This window comes from Syngnathoides biaculeatus, chromosome 19 (genome assembly GCF_019802595.1).
Source record: "Syngnathoides biaculeatus isolate LvHL_M chromosome 19, ASM1980259v1, whole genome shotgun sequence".
NCBI classification, from domain to species: domain Eukaryota; kingdom Metazoa; phylum Chordata; class Actinopteri; order Syngnathiformes; family Syngnathidae; genus Syngnathoides; species Syngnathoides biaculeatus.
This window is the reverse complement of record NC_084658.1, coordinates 13,846,314-13,865,595: the sequence shown is the minus strand read 5'-3', so window position 1 is coordinate 13,865,595 and position 19,282 is coordinate 13,846,314. Positions and strand designations below refer to the sequence as shown.

The following is a 19,282-nucleotide window of genomic DNA, read 5'->3' as shown; positions in this document are numbered from 1 at the left end:
GACGCGTTCCCATCGTGGTTCCAGTTGGCGTGGACGCCCTTCCTGGCCGCGTTCAGCGTGGGCCTCCAAGACTGCGACGACACCGACGTGGCGTCGCTGTGTCTGGAGGGCATCCGCTGCGCCATTAGGATAGCGTGCATCTTCTCCATACAGGTGCGTTTTTGCTCAAGGGCCACGTTTGATTTTTAGAAAGGGACAGATGGGCCAGGTGTTGCAAGAAAAGTTCATAATAATCATGAATTATGTCAAATGAAAAAGCTGAAATTGAAAATACGTTAAACTAGCATTGTTTTTCTTCCTAATCAGTCTAACAATTATTTTATGAGCTCAAGGAATAAAAATATATAATGAAATTATTCATTCATCCTTCAACTTGAGCATCAGATACAAATATACAAATGAATTGTTCTAAGATATATAAATGGGGTTTATAATTCAATTCTAATTAACCATTAAGTTCACAAAATAAATGTAAATTTCTAAATAGTGAATTGAAGTTTTCAAATGAGTATTTATTGATTTGAAATAATTTAAATTATTTAGCAAAAAGATGCATAAAAATACATGAATATATTATTTACAATGAACCATTTGACGTAAAATCTGACTAATTAAAATGAATAAACATATTCTCAATGAACTAATTTCAGGAAAATAAACTGCTAAATGTGGCCTCCAACCCACTGCTGAACTATCATCTTTTACACGCTTTTGTTTTGTTTTTTTTTCCAGCTGGAAAGGGACGCCTACGTGCAAGCCCTGGCAAGATTCACGCTTCTCACCGCCAGCTCAGGCATTGCCGAAATGAAGCAGAAGAACATCGACACGATCAAGACCCTCATCACCGTGGCGCACACAGACGGAAACTATCTTGGCAACTCCTGGCATGAGGTCGCCCGCTTTAAAAGCTTTTCTTGTATTCAAATTGCACAAGTCAGTATAAAATACTATTGAGAATGCACTATACTGTAATAGATATTTTCAAGTAGCTGTTATTAGCTTTATTTTGGGTTTTGATGATTTTGAGGTAATATTAGTTTTATCATGGAGGGGTTTTTTTGTTGTTGTTTTTAATTTTTCTTAATGCTATCTCAGATTATGAAGTGCATCAGTCAGCTAGAGCTGGCGCAGCTCATCGGCACGGGCGTGAAGGCACGCTACATCTCGGGGACCGTGCGGGGCAAAGAGGGCTTCGTGGCCAGCACCAAGGAGCAGAGCAACGACGAGTACCTGGGCCTGGGTGAGTCGGCGCCGCCTCAAAGTCCAAACCCGAACCCAGTTAAAAGTATGACTCACCGATACCTCTGCTGTGCAGTCGGCGGCACGGTGGACCGCAAGCAGATCGCCAGCATCCAGGAGTCTATTGGAGAGACCAGTTCTCAGAGTGTGGTAGTGGCTGTGGACAGGTAACAGGATTGAATATTATCATTTTTTTCACATTAATACCCATTTAATGGTTTTTTTTTAGGATATTCACAGGCTCGACAAGACTTGATGGCAATGCAATAGGTAAGTCGAAGAAGACTCCGTTGGAAAAATAGTTGACAACTGAAAAGTATTTGGCAATTTTAAAGGAAAATTGTGGCCTTTTTTTAGGTTCTGTTATAAAAAAACAATGTGTGGTGGGCATAACCATCTGCTGTGTCATCCCTCAGTGGATTTTGTGCGCTGGCTGTGCGCCGTGTCCATGGATGAGCTGGCCTCACCCACGCACCCGCGCATGTTCAGCCTGCAGAAGATCGTGGAGATCTCCTACTACAACATGGGCCGCATCCGGCTGCAGTGGTCCAGGATCTGGGAGGTCATCGGGGACCACTTCAACAAGGTGGGCCGTGGGTCCGAGGATGAGGCTTTGATGAAAATTGTCAATTCGATAGCATAAGAAGGCTTTGGGTACTATTTTTTTTTTGTATATAGATGAAATATTAAGACACACATGGGCATCCATGCCTTTTCTCTGTGTAGCTATTTCGAAGGACGCCTTTTCTGGCTGTAAATTAAATACTACTGTTGTTAAATACGTCTTCCAGGTGGGCTGCAACTCCAACGAAGATGTGGCGATTTTTGCTGTGGACTCGCTCAGGCAGCTGTCCATGAAGTTCCTGGAGAAGGGCGAGCTGGCCAACTTTCGCTTCCAGAAGGACTTCCTGAGGCCGTTTGAGCACATCATGAAGAAAAACAGGTACGTAGAAGATTATGATGGATCTTTGTTTCCTTGACGATTCACTAAATCATCATTTTTTTTTTTTTTTTTTTTTTGTCTTTACAGGTCTCCAACCATCAGGGACATGGTGGTGCGCTGCATCGCCCAGATGGTCAACTCCCAGGCGGGGAACATCCGCTCCGGCTGGAAGAACATCTTCTCCGTGTTCCACCTGGCGGCATCCGACCAGGACGAGAGCATCGTAGAGCTGGCCTTTCAGACCACGGGGCACATCGTCAGTGAGTGGCGCGCCGTCCGCATCGCGTCCTCTCTCCAGTCTCGAGCGCGTGGTTTCGAGTTTTTCCCGTCTTCCTCAGCGAATGTATTCGAGAAGCACTTTGCGGCCACCATCGACTCCTTCCAGGACGCCGTCAAGTGTCTGTCGGAGTTCGCGTGCAACGCCGCCTTCCCCGACACCAGCATGGAAGCCATCCGCCTGATCAGACACTGTGCCAAATACGTCTCAGGGAGGCCACAGGTGGTTTGACCTTTGTACAAAATGTACTCAAGTCACGCAAAAATGTCCATAAAATAGCTTCAAAATAATGTGGATATGGCAGATCACCTCCTGTAGCAGACCATCCAGGACCAACTCTTGCGTTATCATCATCGGTGTTCAATTTTTCCGTAATGAGTCTTATTTTGCTGAACTGCATAACAGGCCTTCAAAGACTACACCAGCGATGACATGAATGTAGCACCGGAGGACCGCGTCTGGGTGCGAGGGTGGTTCCCCATCCTCTTCGAGCTCTCCTGTATCATCAACAGGTGCAAGCTGGACGTGCGGACCAGGTACGTCCCTTGTTTGAGCAGATATGTGTCCATATCATCCCACTTGCTCAACGGACTTTGTTTGTTTCTCCTTTTCTAGGGGGTTGACTGTGATGTTCGAGGTGATGAAGACCTACGGGCACACCTTCGAAAAGCACTGGTGGCAAGACCTGTTTAGAATCGTCTTCCGGATCTTCGACAACATGAAGCTGCCCGAGCAGCAGACTGAGGTACGTCCGTCACCCGACCCCGAACCCCTTAAGGTTAGGTCCACTGCACTCATTGGGTTTGGTTGCCTCCATGCAGAAAGCGGAGTGGATGACCACCACCTGCAACCACGCACTTTACGCCATCTGTGACGTGTTCACCCAGTACTTTGAGTCCCTCAGCGATGTGCTGCTGGACGACATTTTAGCTCAGCTCTACTGGTGTGTGCAGCAAGGTGAGTACACGGCAGTCTAGCGGTAGCAAGTGGTGTCAAGTGGGAAAAAAAATGAACCTAAAATTCAGTCAACATTTGGAGAGGACATTTAATTTTTGGCTGAAAATATATAGAAGTCGTCCATTTTGGTTTGAAGGAAATTTTTTGGTTGGTGGGTACCGAGTTGTCTATTTTGTGCTCAGACAATGAGCAGCTAGCGCGCTCGGGCACCAACTGCCTGGAGAACGTGGTCATCCTGAATGGCGAAAAGTTCTCCGCCGAGACGTGGGATAAGACGTGCAACTGCATGCTAGACATCTTCAAGACCACCATTCCTCACACGTAAGCCATATTTAAAATAAAAAACGAGGTTTTTTTCCTAAATGTAACACCTGTGCGATGCTTTCGTTTGTCTCAGGCTGTTAACGTGGAGACCAGCAGAAAGTGAACACTTCGACAAGCCGCTGGTGAGGCCGGGAAACGAGCTGATTTCCTTTTCATTCATTTATAATTGACATTAATCACACGAGCTCCCCTCAGGATTCCGTTTCACAGAAATTGCTAGACGACCAGCGCTCTGTCAGCAGCATGGAGGGCCGTCTGCAGAGCCAGCACAGCGGCGTCGCCTCTGGCTCGAGCGAGGACGCCGCCAGGGGCAGGACCACCACAAGTGAGTGTGTGTGTGTGGGGAGGGGGGAGCAGATTTAGACTGATTTTAACCTAGACCATTATTGACCTCAGCCTTGAAGAAAAACATTGCAGTCTTATTTCCTTTATGTGCAGTGTTTCCCCCACTGTATTTCAATTTGTTGATCACATGCCCATATTTAGCCCTCATATGTGGGGAAAGGAGAACGCTGATGCTAGCGCTGCCGCGCGCTAACACTAGCACCGCTGCGCTAACAGGGCCGGTTAAAAAAAAAAAAAACATACTGGTAAAAATCACTGAGACACGCCAGTAACATGCTAGGGCAGCGCTAACAGGGCCGGACTTACCTTTTCCACTTGAGTGCCCCCTTGTGGCTGTTAGGAAAAAAAAAATCCACAAATTAGCTCCATCACCGCATAAACCGCAGGGTTGAAAGCGTGTTAAAAAAGTCACAGCTTATAGGATGGAAATTACGGTACATATGAATTTTAACTCCTAAGAGGCATTTTTTTGACTGTGAATGTTGGCGTTTTGCAGGAGCGCAGGAGCAACGCTTGTTCGCCGCTTTGCTCATCAAGTGCGTGGTGCAGCTGGAGCTCATCCACACCATCGACAATATCATTTTCTTCCCCGCCACCAGCAAGAAGGAAGATGCCGAAAACTTGGCTGCGGCACAGGTACCAAAACTTTATGAATCGTACACTTATGTACGCCCCAGTTCTGTATTTTCATCCATGTGGTGAGGCAGAACCACATCATTATAACTACTATCACTATCACCGCTAACTATTAACAACCCCGCCCTTATCGTGTCTTTCCTGGAGCGTGACGTGGCCAACGCGTCAGACGCGGCCACGGAGCCACCGGACCAGGGCATGTTCCGCTACCTGACGTCGGAGCAGCTCTTCAAGTTGCTGGACTGCCTGATGGAGTCGCACCGCTTTGCCAAGGCATTTAACTCCAATAATGAGCAGAGGACGCTGCTGTGGAAAGCGGGTAAATCTCACCGCTCTGCGTTTGACGTCAGCGTGTGCGTATACATGTCTGATTGTTCATACACGTGTAGGGTTTAAAGGCAAGTCGAAGCCCAACCTGTTGAAGCAGGAGACGGGCAGCCTGGCGTGCGGCCTGCGCATCCTCTTCCGCATGTACACTGACGAGACGCGGCAGGACGCCTGGGAGGAGGTCCAGAGACGACTGCTCGAGTAAGGATGTCACTAACAATCAAAAGAGAAGACCTTGAGTACACACACAGACTCAGACTTACTAAATCGTATTGCGATTGCATTCACATAACTTTTTTTTTTTTTTTTTTTTTTGGTCCTTTCTGTGTGGTTAGCGTGTGCGGCGAGGCGGTGGCGTACTTCTTAGCGTTGACCTCGGAGAGCCACAGGGAGGCCTGGACCAACCTCCTCCTCCTCTTCCTCACCAAGGTTCTGAAGATTAGCGACCAAAGGGTGTGTGTTCTCTCGAAAAAATAAAAAAAAAATGAAAGCATTTGTATGTCAAGCCACCGCTTTACGGCTCCCCAGTAAAATGCTGTAATATTAGCAAAGGATAAAGAATATATTGCTAAACGGGGCTGCTATCGTGTCTCCCGTGCAGTTCAAGGCCCACGCGTCACGGTACTACCCGCTTCTGTGCGAGATCATGCAGTTGGACCTGATCCCGGAGCTGCGTGCCGTCCTGAGGAAATTCTACTTGCGGATCGGCTCGGTGTTCGCCATTGCGCCCGAGCCCCGACCTCAAGCTCGACCGGCCCTACAGGAGCATCGCGCCGACCCGGATGAGGCAGAGGAAGCCCAGTGACGCACGCCACTTGCCTTCAGCCTCCGGCCTTTCATCCACTTCGGCTATCAGCACGAAAAACTAAAAAAAAAATAAGTCCTGTTTGTAGCGATTTCCGCCACCATATCTCTGAGCTGCTCAGATGGAATTTATTTTAAAAATTAAAAAAATGTGCTTCTTACTGTATTTAATGTATCTGAATGATTGCAAAGACATATTCAAAAACCATGATGAAATGTGACCTCTCTCTCCGCAACACCACATGGTTAACGTTCATATCCAAATGTACAGATGTAATAATCTGATAACACTAGATTTTTGTTAATTTTTTGGTTTTTAAATATAATTATTTGTTGACGCACTCGACCTCCATTTGGAATGCACTGGAGATGGGACTTTTTACACCTCCACCCCTGATTTGACTAACATCTCGTGGTTAAGTGAAGGCTTCATTAAATTATTCCATTTTATATGTTGGTATTGTTTGGTTTTTAACTGGAAGATGCGAGAGAGCAACCCGATGCTAGCTGCTTAAAAAAAAAAAAAGACACCAGTCTGTTTTCATGTTTGACTTTAGTTTTCACTTGTGTGTGTACAAAAAAAAAATCAAAAATAATATATTTAATTTGTTTTTTGTTTTTTCTTGGGTTTTGGGAGAAAGTAACATGTATAGAGAGAGGGGGGGAAATGAGCGATGTTAGCTGTGCTTTACATGCGAATGGGACGCATTCCCGCTCATGGATGTAGAAAACAAAAATGTATATGATGCAGCAATGTAAAGTTTTCTATGTTGCAAAAAAAAAAAAAAAAAACTAATAATATGTACAACTTTGTGTACAATACATTCTCTGGCATTCTAATCAGGTTCTAGGTCAATAAAGTTTTTTTGAACTTGGTTCATTTGAATTCGTTTCACTGTTTGCCACGTCGTGATTAATTTAAAAAATGAAAATCGCTGCTCAAAAATTTCTCTTGAAATTCTACAGAATTTGTACAGAACAACTTGCTCTATAGAACTTTGGCTGTGATTTTCTATAGTATTTCCACAGAACAGTAACATTTCTATAGAAATTCTATAGGACTTGGGTCCTCAAGTTTTATAATTCTTTAGAAATTTTCCAAAATTCTAGCAGGGAGGAGAGGAAAAAATACACAGCACACCTGTACATGGTTATTGGGAAATGCACAATGTCGACACTCACAATAGCCAAAACGCTTTACAAAGCCTCACATTCACCCACTCACACACATACACCAGTGAAAATATGAAAATGAATATAGAATACAGGATAGTACATACGTTTTTGTAAAGTTGTCGTAGAAACTACAAAAATATGAAGACGTCGCAAGATGGCAGTCGAGCTCCGAGTTTACCCCTTTCTGACTTCCGCCTTGCACTGAACCATTATGCTTCGTTGAGGGGTGTTGCTTGGTTATATTCATTCCATATTTACACCGCAAACGATTCTTGGGCCTATATTTAATTGATTCATTTTTAAACTGTTCAAAAACCTATCAAAATAAGCAAAGTTAGGACGAAGTTTTGTTATATGTGACTGCAACATGAAGGCGAACGTCCCCCTTGATCGGCTCCTGTAAAAAATGGTATCATCCGACTGTCATGGCGCCCCGAGTTTAGAGCTCCCTGACTCGGCATCAGCGTATTTGGACAAAACGACAACATTTTAGGCGTTTTTTAGCTCATCTTCATGATTTGACATCGATTCGTCCCCCTCGGCCGAAACACTATGGCGGGCAGTAGCACTGCTCAAAAGACTTGGGAGCTCACCAACAGCATGCAGGAGGTCCAGAGCATCGACGAAATTTACAAATATGACAAGAAGCAACAACAGGAGATCCTCGCCGCCAAGCCGTGGACAAAAGAGTGAGTTGGCGTCACGAATAATAATAATAATTTTGTGTGTTTAAAATTCACTCAGTGTAAATGGCAACATCACCGGAACTGACTGGGAGCCATTGAAGCTGTGTGTAGTGAACCCCCGCCTTTCTGCGATTCACCATTCACGAACGCACCTATTCTTATTTTTGTGTAAGGTCACAAGATGGGGCCGCAAACGCTCCTATGTTGGTCTTCCTTATTTCTACTGCTAATAAGCTTGAACGTAATATTAAAGTTAACATTGCAAGTTAACTTCAGAAGCGAACATTGGAGACAAAGTTGGAACTAACGTTGAAATCGAGCTCCGACTGACACGTGCTGCATTTGTGTGTACCTGGTAAAAGCCACCACTACTTCAAGTACTCAAAGATCTCTGCACTGGCGCTGCTGAAGATGGTGATGCACGCCCGCTCTGGCGGCAACCTGGAGGTGATGGGCCTGATGCTGGGGAAAGTGGACGGCGAGAGCATGATCATCATGGACAGCTTCGCGTTGCCTGTGGAGGGAACCGAGACGCGGGTCAACGCGCAGGCTGCCGCCTACGAGTACATGGCTGCCTACATTGAGAACGCCAAGCAGGTTGGTTTCGTCACCGGACCGAACACCCCTAAAAAAAAAAAAACTCCAAAGGGGATACCAATGGAGCCGTGCGTTGATTTACAAGTTTAATTCGTTCTGCGACCACGCTCCTGACTCAAAACATTTGTATCTCAAAGCATCTTTCCCCAATTAAATTAATGGGAATGCTGTTAATCTGTTACACCGATAAAACGGTTGTAATTTATAGACACACAAATAAAACATAACAGCACCACATGCCTTTTATGTGAGCATATGTCACCATCATTTGAATTATTTCTTCACCAAGTTGTACTGAAGGTAATACAGGTGTACCTTGGAAAGTGTCCAGCGATTGCGGTGTCTTTACATCAGGTGGGCCGGCTGGAGAACGCCATCGGCTGGTACCACAGTCACCCGGGCTACGGCTGCTGGCTCTCAGGGATCGACGTCAGCACTCAGATGCTCAACCAGCAGTTTCAGGAGCCTTTTGTCGCTGTGGTGGTAAGAACTTCAAAATCAGACATGTAACCTCTTTGACAAAATACCTCTTTCTTTTCTATTACCATAATTTCCAGCCTATAAACCACGACTTTTTTCACACGCTATCAACCCTGAGGCTTATGCGGTGATCCGGTTAATTTGTGCATTGTTTTTTCTAGCAGCCGCAAGGGGGCGCTCGAGCGGAAAAGGTAAGAGTGAGACCGGTGGAATGTATGTGGCGAGGAAGTAACTTTTACCAGTATGCGCCGAATGCCCTGTGAGCGTGTTACTGCCGTGTCTCAGTGATTTTTACCAATGTGGTTTTTCTTAACGGCCCTGGCATTAGCGCAGTCGCGCTAGCGTTAAACTCTGTTTCAACTTTGTTTTCTCTTTGAAGTATGTTTAACATAATTACCGTAATTCCCGGCCGACAGAGCGCACCTGGTTATAAGCCTCACCCAGTACATTTGTAAAGGAAATACCACTTGGTAACATACGTACGCCACAGCTGTGGAATAGCCGCAAGTGCCCACATTGAAACCTACTTTGAAATACGAGATATTTACAAAGAAATGAGGTACACAAGCGAGTTTAACGCTAGTGCCGCTGCGCTAGCGCTGTCGCTAGCACCGTGCCACTAACAGGGCTGGTTTAAAAAAAAAAAAAAAACAACATAACAGTAACAATCACTGAGACATGGCAGTAACACGCTAACACAGCGCTAACAGGGCCAGACCGGTAAAAGTCACTTCCTCGGCACATATATTCCACCTGTCTCACTCGTACCTTTTCCGCTCGAGTGCCTGTTAGAAAAAATGCACAAATTAGCCGTGTCACCATATAAACCGCAGGGTTGAAAGCGTGTGAAAAAATTTGCGGCTTATAGGCCGGAAATTCAGTACACGCCACAAATACCTAGCATTTAAGTCGGGGTGTGTTGACTTTGTATGTTGGCACCACAGTTTGAGAAAAACATGTCTGAAATCTTATCTTGCCGTTTTCTACAGATCGACCCGACGCGGACCATTTCGGCGGGCAAAGTCAACCTCGGTGCCTTCAGGACGTACCCCAAGGTAGAGGGAAGCACTTTTTGCGTGTACACGTGCGGTTTGTGGTTTGTTGCATGCAAATGTGTCCTTTTCAGGGCTACAAGCCTCCTGACGAAGGGCCGTCAGAGTATCAAACCATCCCTCTGAACAAGATCGAAGACTTTGGTGTACACTGTAAACAGTGAGTGTCGTCAAGTATTTGTTCCCCCCGCCGTGAAGAAGAATTGTGCAATAATTGCTAAAAAATTTGAAATCACAGACAGAGGTAATTGGTTAGTGTTTGGGGTTTCATTAACTTATGGTGAATATAAGTGGATCAAGGCAAAACCTTTTTGTTGACGGATTTGCTTCCCTTCACCCACGTAGATATTATGCCATGGAAGTAACGTATTTCAAGTCGTCCTTGGACCGAAAGCTACTGGAGCTCCTTTGGAACAAATACTGGGTCAACACTTTGAGCTCCTCCAGTCTCCTCACGGTAACGAGTATTCCGATGATTTCCAAACTCGGCTTTGTGTGACTCACCGATTGAGTGAGTGAGTGAGTGAGTGAGTGAGTGGGGAGGCTCAATAGTCAGCGGGCTTATCCAAATAGTGCGCTACACACACTGGCCCAATTGACTACACGTCAAAACGGTGACGGCGTTGCGCTTTAATGAGCCTCCCCGCTGACAACGTTAGCCTCACCTTAAGCAAACGTTTCCCTCTGCCTTTTACCTTCATTCAGCACGTTTTGGTATGTTTTTGTCTTTGTGTGCGCCCACGTGTGCATGCACGCCTGTGTGTGTGTTTATGTATGGATGTCAGAACTCAGACTACACCACGGGTCAGGTGTTCGACCTGTCGGAGAAGCTGGAGCAGTCGGAAGCCCAGCTGGGTCGGGGCAGCTTCATGCTGGGGCTGGACACTCACGACAGGAAGTCCGAGGACAAGCTGGCCAAAGCCACCCGGGACAGGTACGGGCTGTTGCCTTTCAAGAAAAATGAAGAGTCAGAATCTTTACAAAAATGATGAAAAATCTGGAAACCATATTTTCACAAATGTATTTTGAAAAAAATACGGACCTGGAAAAAAATAATTGAAATAATTCAGTAATGATAAAAAAAAAAACCATCTTAAAATCCAACAATTAACAAAGAAAAGATATAAATCCTGTATGCTGTTTTCCGTTATCAGTCACCAAAATTTTATGTTGTTGTTGTTGTGCGCCGTGTATTAAGGCAAAGTTGAACGATTGGATGGCTGTTAGTGCTAAAATCTGATTGTTTCTCCCGTTTGCTTCGTTTTAGTTGCAAGACGACCATCGAAGCCATTCACGGCTTGATGTCTCAAGTCATTAAGGACAAACTCTTCAATCAAATCAACACGTCGAATTAAGTCTTTTTTTTTTTTTTTTTATTGTTCTTCCGGCACTTCTCGGGATTGTGTATGACTGCAAAAAATACTTGTAGTATTCAGAAAAGTGTATTGGCGTGAATAAAATATGGGAGAAAGTGCATTGTTTTGGTAGTCGTTTTTGTAGGATAATGCAAAAAAGTTCCACACAGACCACAAAAGTATTTTTTGTCAGCCTACATGTGCCGTGATTGGCTGCCATTGCTATTGAACATCAATTTGAACATGAATTTTCTATTATTTTCTGGCTGCCCCCAGTTTCACTTGCATATGAAATGTCCATCCGTTTATAATCACAGTACTATTTGTAACGTTTCCAACATATTTTTGTGATCTTCAAAGACTTAAAAGAGGCGTTAGGCTTGAACGCCCAAACCCCAAAACGAGCAGTTTTTTTCCCCAACAAGCGCACTTATTTCCAGACTTATCGCAAATGAAAATCATTACAAGAAGCGGTGCCCGACTCGATCCCGCACGAGACTAAGCAGACGCGTCTGCCGCCCGCCCCGATCGGCTTCCCTTCTCGGCTGAACATGACATCCAAAATATACATTTGGCCATTACAATGCCCGTCGAAAGCGATGTGACACTACGGGACCGTGGACGCAGAGCAGGCTCCCGAGGCCGGACGGCTGAATGGCCTCCAGTGTGCTTCTGTTCCTGGCCTGTGTCACCGCCGGGAAGGCCACTGGGCCTCGAGACGCAAACTACGGCCGCAGAAGGCGCGCTGAGCCTGTGCAGAAGCTTGACTTGGTTGTTCCATTATGTAATGCGAGGACGAGCTGCACTGCGGTATTGGACCGCTGCCGGATGAGGTTCTGGGTTCTGAGACGTCCGTCCCTCCGTTTTCTACATTGCTTGCACTCCATTATGGAGGCGGGGGAGTTTGGACATCTGGCGAGCGACAAGGTGCACCCTGGACTGGTCGCCCGCCATACGTGAGCCAATCCCAACAAAGATATACACAAATGACTATTTGCAATCACAATCACACCCATGTGCAGAATGTTTTCAGAGTGTAGGAGGAAGCCGCGCGAAAACAGAACATGCAACCTCAAAACTGCGAGGCACTTGCGGTACCCACCAATCCACTGTACTGCTCTACCAAACACTGTGCTTATTAGCTATATTTATTGTAATATCAAAGTACGGAGTGTGTGTTGTTTTCTTTTTGATATTACATTTCTTTTTTTTTTTTTAAGTCTAAACCGGGAGTTGGTTTGACTTCCGTTGCGTCCTTGGTTTCTATGGCAACGTTTTTCCGTCCAATAACTTATCAACACGGTGCCACGCTATCTAAAACTCCTTTTCTCGCGTTGATACACGTATACTAGTCTCCCCCCGAAAGCAGGTAGTACATAACTTTTGTTTTGCATTTTTGCTGCGTGCATTCGACGTCATATTTACACTTTTAAGCGTTCTACCCGTACATGACGTCATTGCGGTTCTAGTCAAGTTAGCATCAACGTGCTAAATAAACGTAATCCGGGGAACATTCTATGTGATGTATTTTCTCGTTAGGCACGTAGATAAAAAGCATTTACAATGCCGCATATGTCGCGCTAAGCGTTTGAATACTGACAGGTTTTTATGACAAGTTAAAGTGAAAGGGTGGGCGTGTGTGACGTCATCAAACCGCGTGACATGGATCAAAATGGTGGAAAAACCTGACGCACAAAATCACATCAGTGGTAATTACCAGAAGTGGGAACAACTTATTGATTTTCAAGTCTCAAGTAAGTCTCGAGTCTTTTGTTTTTCCACCAAAACAGCATGAATTATCCAAAGAGTATAAAAATTAACTAAAATGTAGAGGTCACGCACATGTACACGTGTTGGTGTTTTTCATATATTTTAAAAATATATTTGGTGGCTCAGCTCACAGTTCTGAGGTCTAGGGTTCGATCCCTGGTCTGCCTGTGTGGAGTTTTTTTTTTTTTTTTTTTTACCCGGCGCTTTGTGTTTTCAAGTCAACGGTTCAAGCCCGAGTGAAGTCGTTTTTTTTGCCGTTCAAGTGAAGTTGCTAGTCGAAATCCTGACTAGTCCAAGTCGCGTGTCGCGAGTCCACTCCACCTGTGTTGATGAATCGGTCGTGATGTGCTTTTTAGGAAGGGGAAGGCGCTGAAGGACCACCATGGTTCACTTGACCACGGACCTCATAGCCAAGTCCAAGAACAACTTCAAGAAAAAGAGAGGCCTTTCGCTCCAGGAGTATCTCAAGACCCTCACCCACCTCCACTTATCCGGGCACAACATCGAGTACATTGTGAGTAGACGCCAATCCTCACCTTTTGTCTTAACATTACGTCCTGTGGTATGTTCCAGGCTTTTTCCAGGTCATTTAACCTTTTTTTTTTTTTTGTGACTCATCTTCAGGGCGACCTCTCCGTGTGCCGCAACCTGAGCGTCCTCTACCTGTACAACAACCGCATCACGCGCATCCAGAACCTGGACTACGCCTGCAACCTGACCCACCTCTACCTGCAGAACAACAACATCACGCGCATCGACAACCTGGCCAATCTGCACAATCTCTCCAAACTGTGAGTCTTTAGTTTTATTTACATTTTTTTTTTTTTTTCACTTTGCCATTCGAGGTCATTGTATGTGTGCGTTTTGCAGCTACCTGGGCGGCAACAGCATCTCCCTCGTGGAGGGTTTGGAGTGCCTGGACAAGCTGGAGGAGCTGCACGTGGAGAGTCAGAGGCTGCCCCCCGGGGAGAAGCTGCTTTTCGACCCCAGGACCCTCTCCTCCCTGGCCGTATGACCCACTTTTTTTTTTTTTTTTTTTGGAACTGTACAAAATGAGTGCACTTCAAAATGACGTCGAGGCCAGATAAGAGGCTTAAAAACACACGTGTACGGTACGAGATACCTCGCCGGTTGGTGGTCCACGTGAAGGGGATGTTGTTTGATGATGTCAAAGAGGCCTGTGTGGCTCGGTTCAACGGCCCGGGACGCGCTCTCAAGCTTCTTGTTTGTTTAGATCATTCAAAGAAATTGCTGTGCAAATTGAAACGGTTCCAGGTTATTTTTTTTTCCTTTCTTAAATACACAACTTTATCAAGGTGACGTCGATAGCAAGAGGCCACTGTTAATACAGCAACTCTGGCTCAGATAGGGAAATATTAACTGTACAGATTGTGTTTTAAGTAATAATTCAACATTCTTGACAGACATAAAGAAGTTTACCAGTGAATAGTATGCTCAAATAAAAAAGGACTCACCCGGAACACAAGTGTACTGTTGACGGTTTGCTGATGGCAGGGATTTATTTTGGAACACATGCAGATTTTGAACGTACGTTCCATTGTCCTCTTCCAGTTTTGCTTCAGCTGAAGTCTTGAGGTCTACTGGCGACGTCTCACAACCTTTGCTGAAGCCTCAAAATAATGCTGAAGTGTTGCCAGATTTGCGAAAATCTCGCAAGAATTTCTGGAGTCTTAATGAAATGTGCTGGAATCTCACAAGATTTAAGATCTTGGGGCGATTTGACGGACAATGACTGTTTATACTCCCATTATTGGTACATATTTTACTATGTAGTGAATACTCGGTTCTCGAACAAATCGGTTTTCAAATGGAATTTTCCGGATTTTTTTTGCGTCTGTTTTCAAACGAAAAACCCGACCAACTGATCCACGACGCACATTCTTCTTGTGTATAACGCAACCTCTGTACGCAGGTGTGGGGAAATAGTCAAATTCGGTTTTCCAACAAATCGGTTCTCGAACCGCCTTCTGGAACGGATTGTGGGCGAGAACCGAGGTTGCACTGTACCTGTTTTTTTTTTTTTTTTTTTTTTTTTTTTAAATCCAACTATTAATGTTTCCAAATTGTGCAAACTTTTAGTATCAAGTGGCTGCTGTGTTTGTCCTCAGTTGTTCGTCGAAAAAGAAACGATTTTCATTTTTTCCAGGAATCTCTATTCGTCTTCAACATCAGTAACAACAACATCGACGAAATCCATGACCTGGCGGTGCTGAAGGAAATCAAACATTTTTCCGCCATTGACAACAAGCTGCACAACGTGGAGGTAATGTTTATTTTATTTTATTTTTTTCAATCGTTGCAAACCACTTTCCCTCCAAGTCCATCTGACGCGTGATTAGCCGACGGGGTTAGCGTAACGGCGTTGGCGTAGTTGGTACGCAGCCGCCCGTGAAATGGTATGGAGATATGGGTCCTACACAACCAAATCCTGCAAATCCAACCGCCGGCTCGCATGACTCTCTCGGGGCTCGGAATTATTCAGCAAATCAGCGAGGCGCTCCCCGGAGGGTTTTGCTCGCTGACAGCTTCAAACGAGCGGCGGTTTCTCCCCGAATCTTTTCGACTGGCTTTTTAACGGTGTCCCCAAAATCAGCACCGGGAGGCGTTTTGAGTCCGTTTTTGATTGCTAATCTTCAAACACTTTTGAGCCTGGTCTTCTCATCTTAGATGTTTTGCTACATGTTTGCTCTATTATTGTACGAATCCCAAAAATCCTTCCCAAATTAAGATATCATACGGTTACCTCTTGCCACATTTTCACTAAAAAGCTCAAATTAAGAGATGCTTTACATAATTACCACTTCCTTCCACCTTTGTTCACCCATTCAAGTCTAGATTCTTACTTTTCAAGACTCCCATCCAACAAATTACATTCTCTCGCGTGTATTACTTTACATCCATCTATTTTCTGAACCGCTTAGACCGCAGGTGTCAAACTCAAGGCTCGGGGGCCAGATCCAGCCCGCCGCTTGATTTTATGTGGCCCGTGGAGACAAATCCTGTGTATCAACTTTGTGATTTTTTTTTATTATTATTATTATTTTTTTTAAAACCTGTACCAAAATTTTAAACTGTCCTATCATAAATGATAACGTTGAGATATTACATGGATTTTTGTGTTACCAAACCCATTACCCTTGATTTCTGATTCCAAAACTAGTTCATAAATTTCATGTGCAAATACGATGAAGCGGTTGAAGATTTTTTTTTCTCGTTTCGCAGCCATAACGGCCCTTTGAGGGAAACCGCAAGTACAATGTGGCCCGCGACAAAAATGAGTTTGACACCCCTGGCTTAGACTAAATACTGAACGAAGCCACTTCATGTCAATTTCTACTTGGTTGGTTGTCAAGTTTACACACAATTTCTTGGATGCTTTTTCCGTTTGACTTCACAATTTTTCAAATCTATAACATCCTTTTTGTAAACTGCTGCAACATCTCGTAACAGCTTTTCCCCCTAAACCGATCTGAAGCTATTTTGCCTCAGTTTTCACTGGGATTGATAATCGGCAGCTATCACAAATAAAATTTTGGGGGAAAACGGGCTTTTTGCTTCAGGTTTGTTGTGTTTAACATGAATTTTGACGTGACGAATTTTGATGAGATACATAATGGGTAAAACCAAAGGGTTTTTATTGTTCTTGCTCCCACTTCACTTCCCGATTCCCACAATTGACTTATTTGGAGAACGCAATTACTGTACGAAGTGTCATTTTTTGTTCGGCAGTACCCTATAATTTACACAAGTCGTCTGGCTCTATTGATCCCTCAAAGACAGGTCTTCAAAAGAATCAATCAGATCTTCTGGAGGATGGCCCCCCCCCCAAAAATAGATTATGACAGGCAGTCAGCCCGGGTGACAAATGGGGAGCATCTTCATCATCAATCGAAGTGCTGGTCAAATGCGAGTTCATAACTGGCCCATCATTAGCCCGGCAGAGCTGGAACTCCCAGCTCCCCGCTGGAACCGAGGGCTGGGGGGGCGGTGGGGGGGTTATTTAGCCTCGGCGGCTTCTGACTGACGGCCCTGACACGATCATTTATCAAAGCTGAGCTCAGGGGGTGTCCCCTCCCCACTCCTCCGCCCCCACCCGCCTTCTCCGAAAACTGATTGCGGCACCGCTCGGCAAAGTGGAAGCGCTTTGGCCGAGACAGGAAGGCAATGAACAATCAGAGCATGTCCAGAGAGCGTTCACGTTTCCACGGCGCGGATTAATGCGCCTTTTGGATAAACATACAAGTACAGGCCCCGGGGGGACACTCGCGGTTGACACGACACCGGGCGACATTGTTTATTAAAACAGACTGATGTGTTGTTTATGGACTTTGCATTAAACATACTTCCGTGTTTGCGTCTGATTAGGACTGGGGAGCATACTAGTATGTATATTTCTTGGCGAATTGGTAAAAGCAGCCCCCTTTATATTAATAAGCGAGCTGGTCTTTATTTATTTTTTTCCCCCTTGTCAGGAGCTAGAGGACGTGTTGGGGTCCTGGCCTTGGCTCTTTCAGATGGATCTACGTGGAAATCCTGCATGTAAAACTTCCAAATATCGAGACCGAATGATCATGGCGTGCAAAAAACTAAGTAGCTCTCGTCTTTTTCGCTGTTTATAACGAGTCGAGCGTAGTAAAGAGCCTGGCTCAGTGTTTGCGTTGGTCTGCCCGCGCAGAGGTACTGGATGGCCGCGACATTCAGGAGGTGACCAGGCAGTTCCTGGTCAACTGGAAGGCATCCAAACTGGCGAAGAAGAAGAAGGAGACCGCAGCGCTGAACTCTCCTCCGTTAATGAGTAAGACGGGACATTTTTAATTCAAATTATTCATCTAAATCGGCAATTCTCAAGAAGTATGATACTTGTCCATGAGTAAATTCAATGTTCAAACTGTATAATAACATATTTTATATTATGTGACTTCAACTTTTTTTTTTAATTTATTGCACTTGTATATATTCAACTATTTTACTATTATACTATTTTAGAAGTGTTTACATTTTCCAGTGAAATTTATGTGAAATACATTTTAATTGAATTGTTATAAGAGTATTTTTTTTATTTTCCTTTATTTAAGCAGAGTGTTCAAACGGTATAATCATACAGTGGCATAGAATAAAATTAAATATAATTTGAGGATTTAAAACGCTATAGTTGTAATTTGATGTTAGGCATTAAGATATTTGGAACTATTTTTTTGAGATTGGTGTAAAAACTTTTGAGAACCACTAATACAAGTTTTAAAACAATATTTTCACATATGAACAAGAAGATCATTCCATTTATTTTTTTTCTTTTAAGCACATTTTAATCATATTTGAAGGTAGAAAATCTGAGTAGAATTTGGGCTCGCTTGGGTTGATTTGTGGACTTTTAAGATCGTCATAATATGATACTTTTTTTTTTAAATCAAATTACTCAAGTTTGTGACATATGGAAATAACAATAATTTCAGAAACCAAGATATTCTGCCACTGGTGTCACTATACAGTAAAGATGCAGTAATGAATATACTGCACAACATTCCATGATACTCCCTTATATCTATGTATGGAAAGAGGAGAAAATTTGGAAAAAGTAAACATTTAAATCAAAAAGGACACAATGTGACAATATTATAGTTTTACCATGAAAAATTGAATTAAAAAAAATATAGTGGTGTTTTACATTGGAAACAATGAAAAATGCCAATAAAAAACTTATCAAGAATTAATGCTTGGGTATAGACCATAACAGTTTTTTTTTTTAATCGTCTTTAGCAGCGGTGTTTAGTGTCTTATTGTATGATTTATAATTTTGTACGTGTTGCAGATAACGTCGGTACGGGTCAGGGTCCGCGTCTGGCTCGCGTCTGCTGCCACATTCACGCGCAAGGATGGAAGCCCCAGCAGCAGCCTCCCAGGTCCACTGCCGTCATCAATTTTTTTTTTTTTTTTTTATTACTTCGTTATCCAAGCTCGAATTTGGGGAATATTAAACGTATCTTATTTCTTCTGTCTTCTAGGGTGCAGCAGTTAAAAAGCTCTCAGTACAGACAGCTCAACCACCTGGCCGTCGGACGTACATGAAAAAATTTGAGAAAACTACGAGATGTTTTTTTTTTTTGCGTCTCTTTCAATATAAAATGTGGGAGTGCATGAATCGGTTGGGGATTTCGCAAAAATGTGACTCGTAGCTCTTTTTATTGTCGTTTTCTATTGCTAGAAATGATACATTTTTGACAGCATGTTGCCCCCCCCCCCTTATACGTAAACTGCCGTATTATTTCAATGACAAATGAAAAATTGTGACACAA

At 44.0% G+C, this 19,282-nt stretch overlaps 3 protein-coding genes across 5 annotated transcripts in view; all 3 read left to right on the top strand.

Moving 5' to 3' along the window:
- arfgef1 (ADP-ribosylation factor guanine nucleotide-exchange factor 1 (brefeldin A-inhibited)) overlaps positions 1 to 6,711 on the top strand; it is a 29,336-nt gene extending 22,625 nt beyond the window's left edge. The window contains exons 20-39 of one of the 2 annotated variants that reach the window (XM_061805001.1): positions 25 to 153; positions 733 to 891; positions 1,096 to 1,240; positions 1,316 to 1,406; positions 1,469 to 1,509; positions 1,656 to 1,825; positions 2,031 to 2,182; positions 2,270 to 2,442; positions 2,521 to 2,681; positions 2,865 to 2,995; positions 3,075 to 3,204; positions 3,281 to 3,416; positions 3,599 to 3,737; positions 3,814 to 3,862; positions 3,936 to 4,065; positions 4,582 to 4,721; positions 4,869 to 5,040; positions 5,111 to 5,249; positions 5,384 to 5,501; positions 5,650 to 6,710. In XM_061805001.1, the coding sequence (XP_061660985.1) occupies positions 25 to 153; positions 733 to 891; positions 1,096 to 1,240; positions 1,316 to 1,406; positions 1,469 to 1,509; positions 1,656 to 1,825; positions 2,031 to 2,182; positions 2,270 to 2,442; positions 2,521 to 2,681; positions 2,865 to 2,995; positions 3,075 to 3,204; positions 3,281 to 3,416; positions 3,599 to 3,737; positions 3,814 to 3,862; positions 3,936 to 4,065; positions 4,582 to 4,721; positions 4,869 to 5,040; positions 5,111 to 5,249; positions 5,384 to 5,501; positions 5,650 to 5,853 (2,709 nt within the window). In that variant the 3' untranslated portion in view covers positions 5,854 to 6,710. Of the gene's footprint in view, positions 1 to 24; positions 154 to 732; positions 892 to 1,095; positions 1,407 to 1,468; positions 1,510 to 1,655; positions 1,826 to 2,030; positions 2,183 to 2,269; positions 2,443 to 2,520; positions 2,682 to 2,864; positions 2,996 to 3,074; positions 3,205 to 3,280; positions 3,417 to 3,598; positions 3,738 to 3,813; positions 3,863 to 3,935; positions 4,066 to 4,581; positions 4,722 to 4,868; positions 5,041 to 5,110; positions 5,250 to 5,383; positions 5,502 to 5,649 lie in introns of both variants that reach the window. The other variant, XM_061805000.1, reaches the window with a different exon arrangement.
- Positions 6,712 to 7,431: 720 nt separating this feature from the next.
- cops5 (COP9 signalosome subunit 5) lies at positions 7,432 to 11,317 on the top strand. The gene is made up of 8 exons (XM_061805014.1): positions 7,432 to 7,717; positions 8,077 to 8,311; positions 8,666 to 8,794; positions 9,781 to 9,846; positions 9,918 to 10,003; positions 10,189 to 10,300; positions 10,629 to 10,777; positions 11,111 to 11,317. The coding sequence occupies exons 1-8, from the start codon at positions 7,581 to 7,583 to the stop codon at positions 11,196 to 11,198; spliced, it is 1,002 nt and encodes a 333-aa protein (XP_061660998.1). The 5' UTR covers positions 7,432 to 7,580; the 3' UTR covers positions 11,199 to 11,317.
- A 1,136-nt stretch (positions 11,318 to 12,453) lies between these two features.
- ppp1r42 (protein phosphatase 1, regulatory subunit 42) lies at positions 12,454 to 19,155 on the top strand. Of its 2 annotated transcripts, none has more exons than XM_061805016.1 (9): positions 12,454 to 12,567; positions 13,325 to 13,482; positions 13,593 to 13,759; positions 13,839 to 13,977; positions 15,136 to 15,252; positions 17,462 to 17,579; positions 17,665 to 17,784; positions 18,799 to 18,889; positions 18,992 to 19,155. In XM_061805016.1, the coding sequence occupies exons 2-9, from the start codon at positions 13,351 to 13,353 to the stop codon at positions 19,053 to 19,055; spliced, it is 948 nt and encodes a 315-aa protein (XP_061661000.1). In that variant the 5' UTR covers positions 12,454 to 12,567; positions 13,325 to 13,350; the 3' UTR covers positions 19,056 to 19,155. The 2 variants fall into 2 exon arrangements, with proteins under 2 accessions (XP_061661000.1, XP_061660999.1); XM_061805015.1 differs by lacking the exon at positions 12,454 to 12,567 and adding an exon at positions 12,801 to 12,952.
- The last annotated feature ends 127 nt before the right edge of the window (positions 19,156 to 19,282 follow it).

Excerpts from the sequence above, each read along its gene's own strand:
- cops5 (XM_061805014.1), top strand. The coding sequence starts at position 7,581 with ATGGCGGGCAGTAGCACTGCTCAAAAGACTTGGGAGCTCACCAACAGC. Across the intron at positions 9,847-9,917 it reads CCTTCAGGACGTACCCCAAG|GGCTACAAGCCTCCTGACGA; the intron begins GTAGAGGGAAGC and ends TGTCCTTTTCAG. Across the intron at positions 10,004-10,188 it reads TTTGGTGTACACTGTAAACA|ATATTATGCCATGGAAGTAA; the intron begins GTGAGTGTCGTC and ends TCACCCACGTAG.
- ppp1r42 (XM_061805016.1), top strand. The coding sequence starts at position 13,351 with ATGGTTCACTTGACCACGGACCTCATAGCCAAGTCCAAGAACAACTTC. Across the intron at positions 13,978-15,135 it reads GGACCCTCTCCTCCCTGGCC|GAATCTCTATTCGTCTTCAA; the intron begins GTATGACCCACT and ends CATTTTTTCCAG. Across the intron at positions 18,890-18,991 it reads CCCCAGCAGCAGCCTCCCAG|GGTGCAGCAGTTAAAAAGCT; the intron begins GTCCACTGCCGT and ends TCTGTCTTCTAG.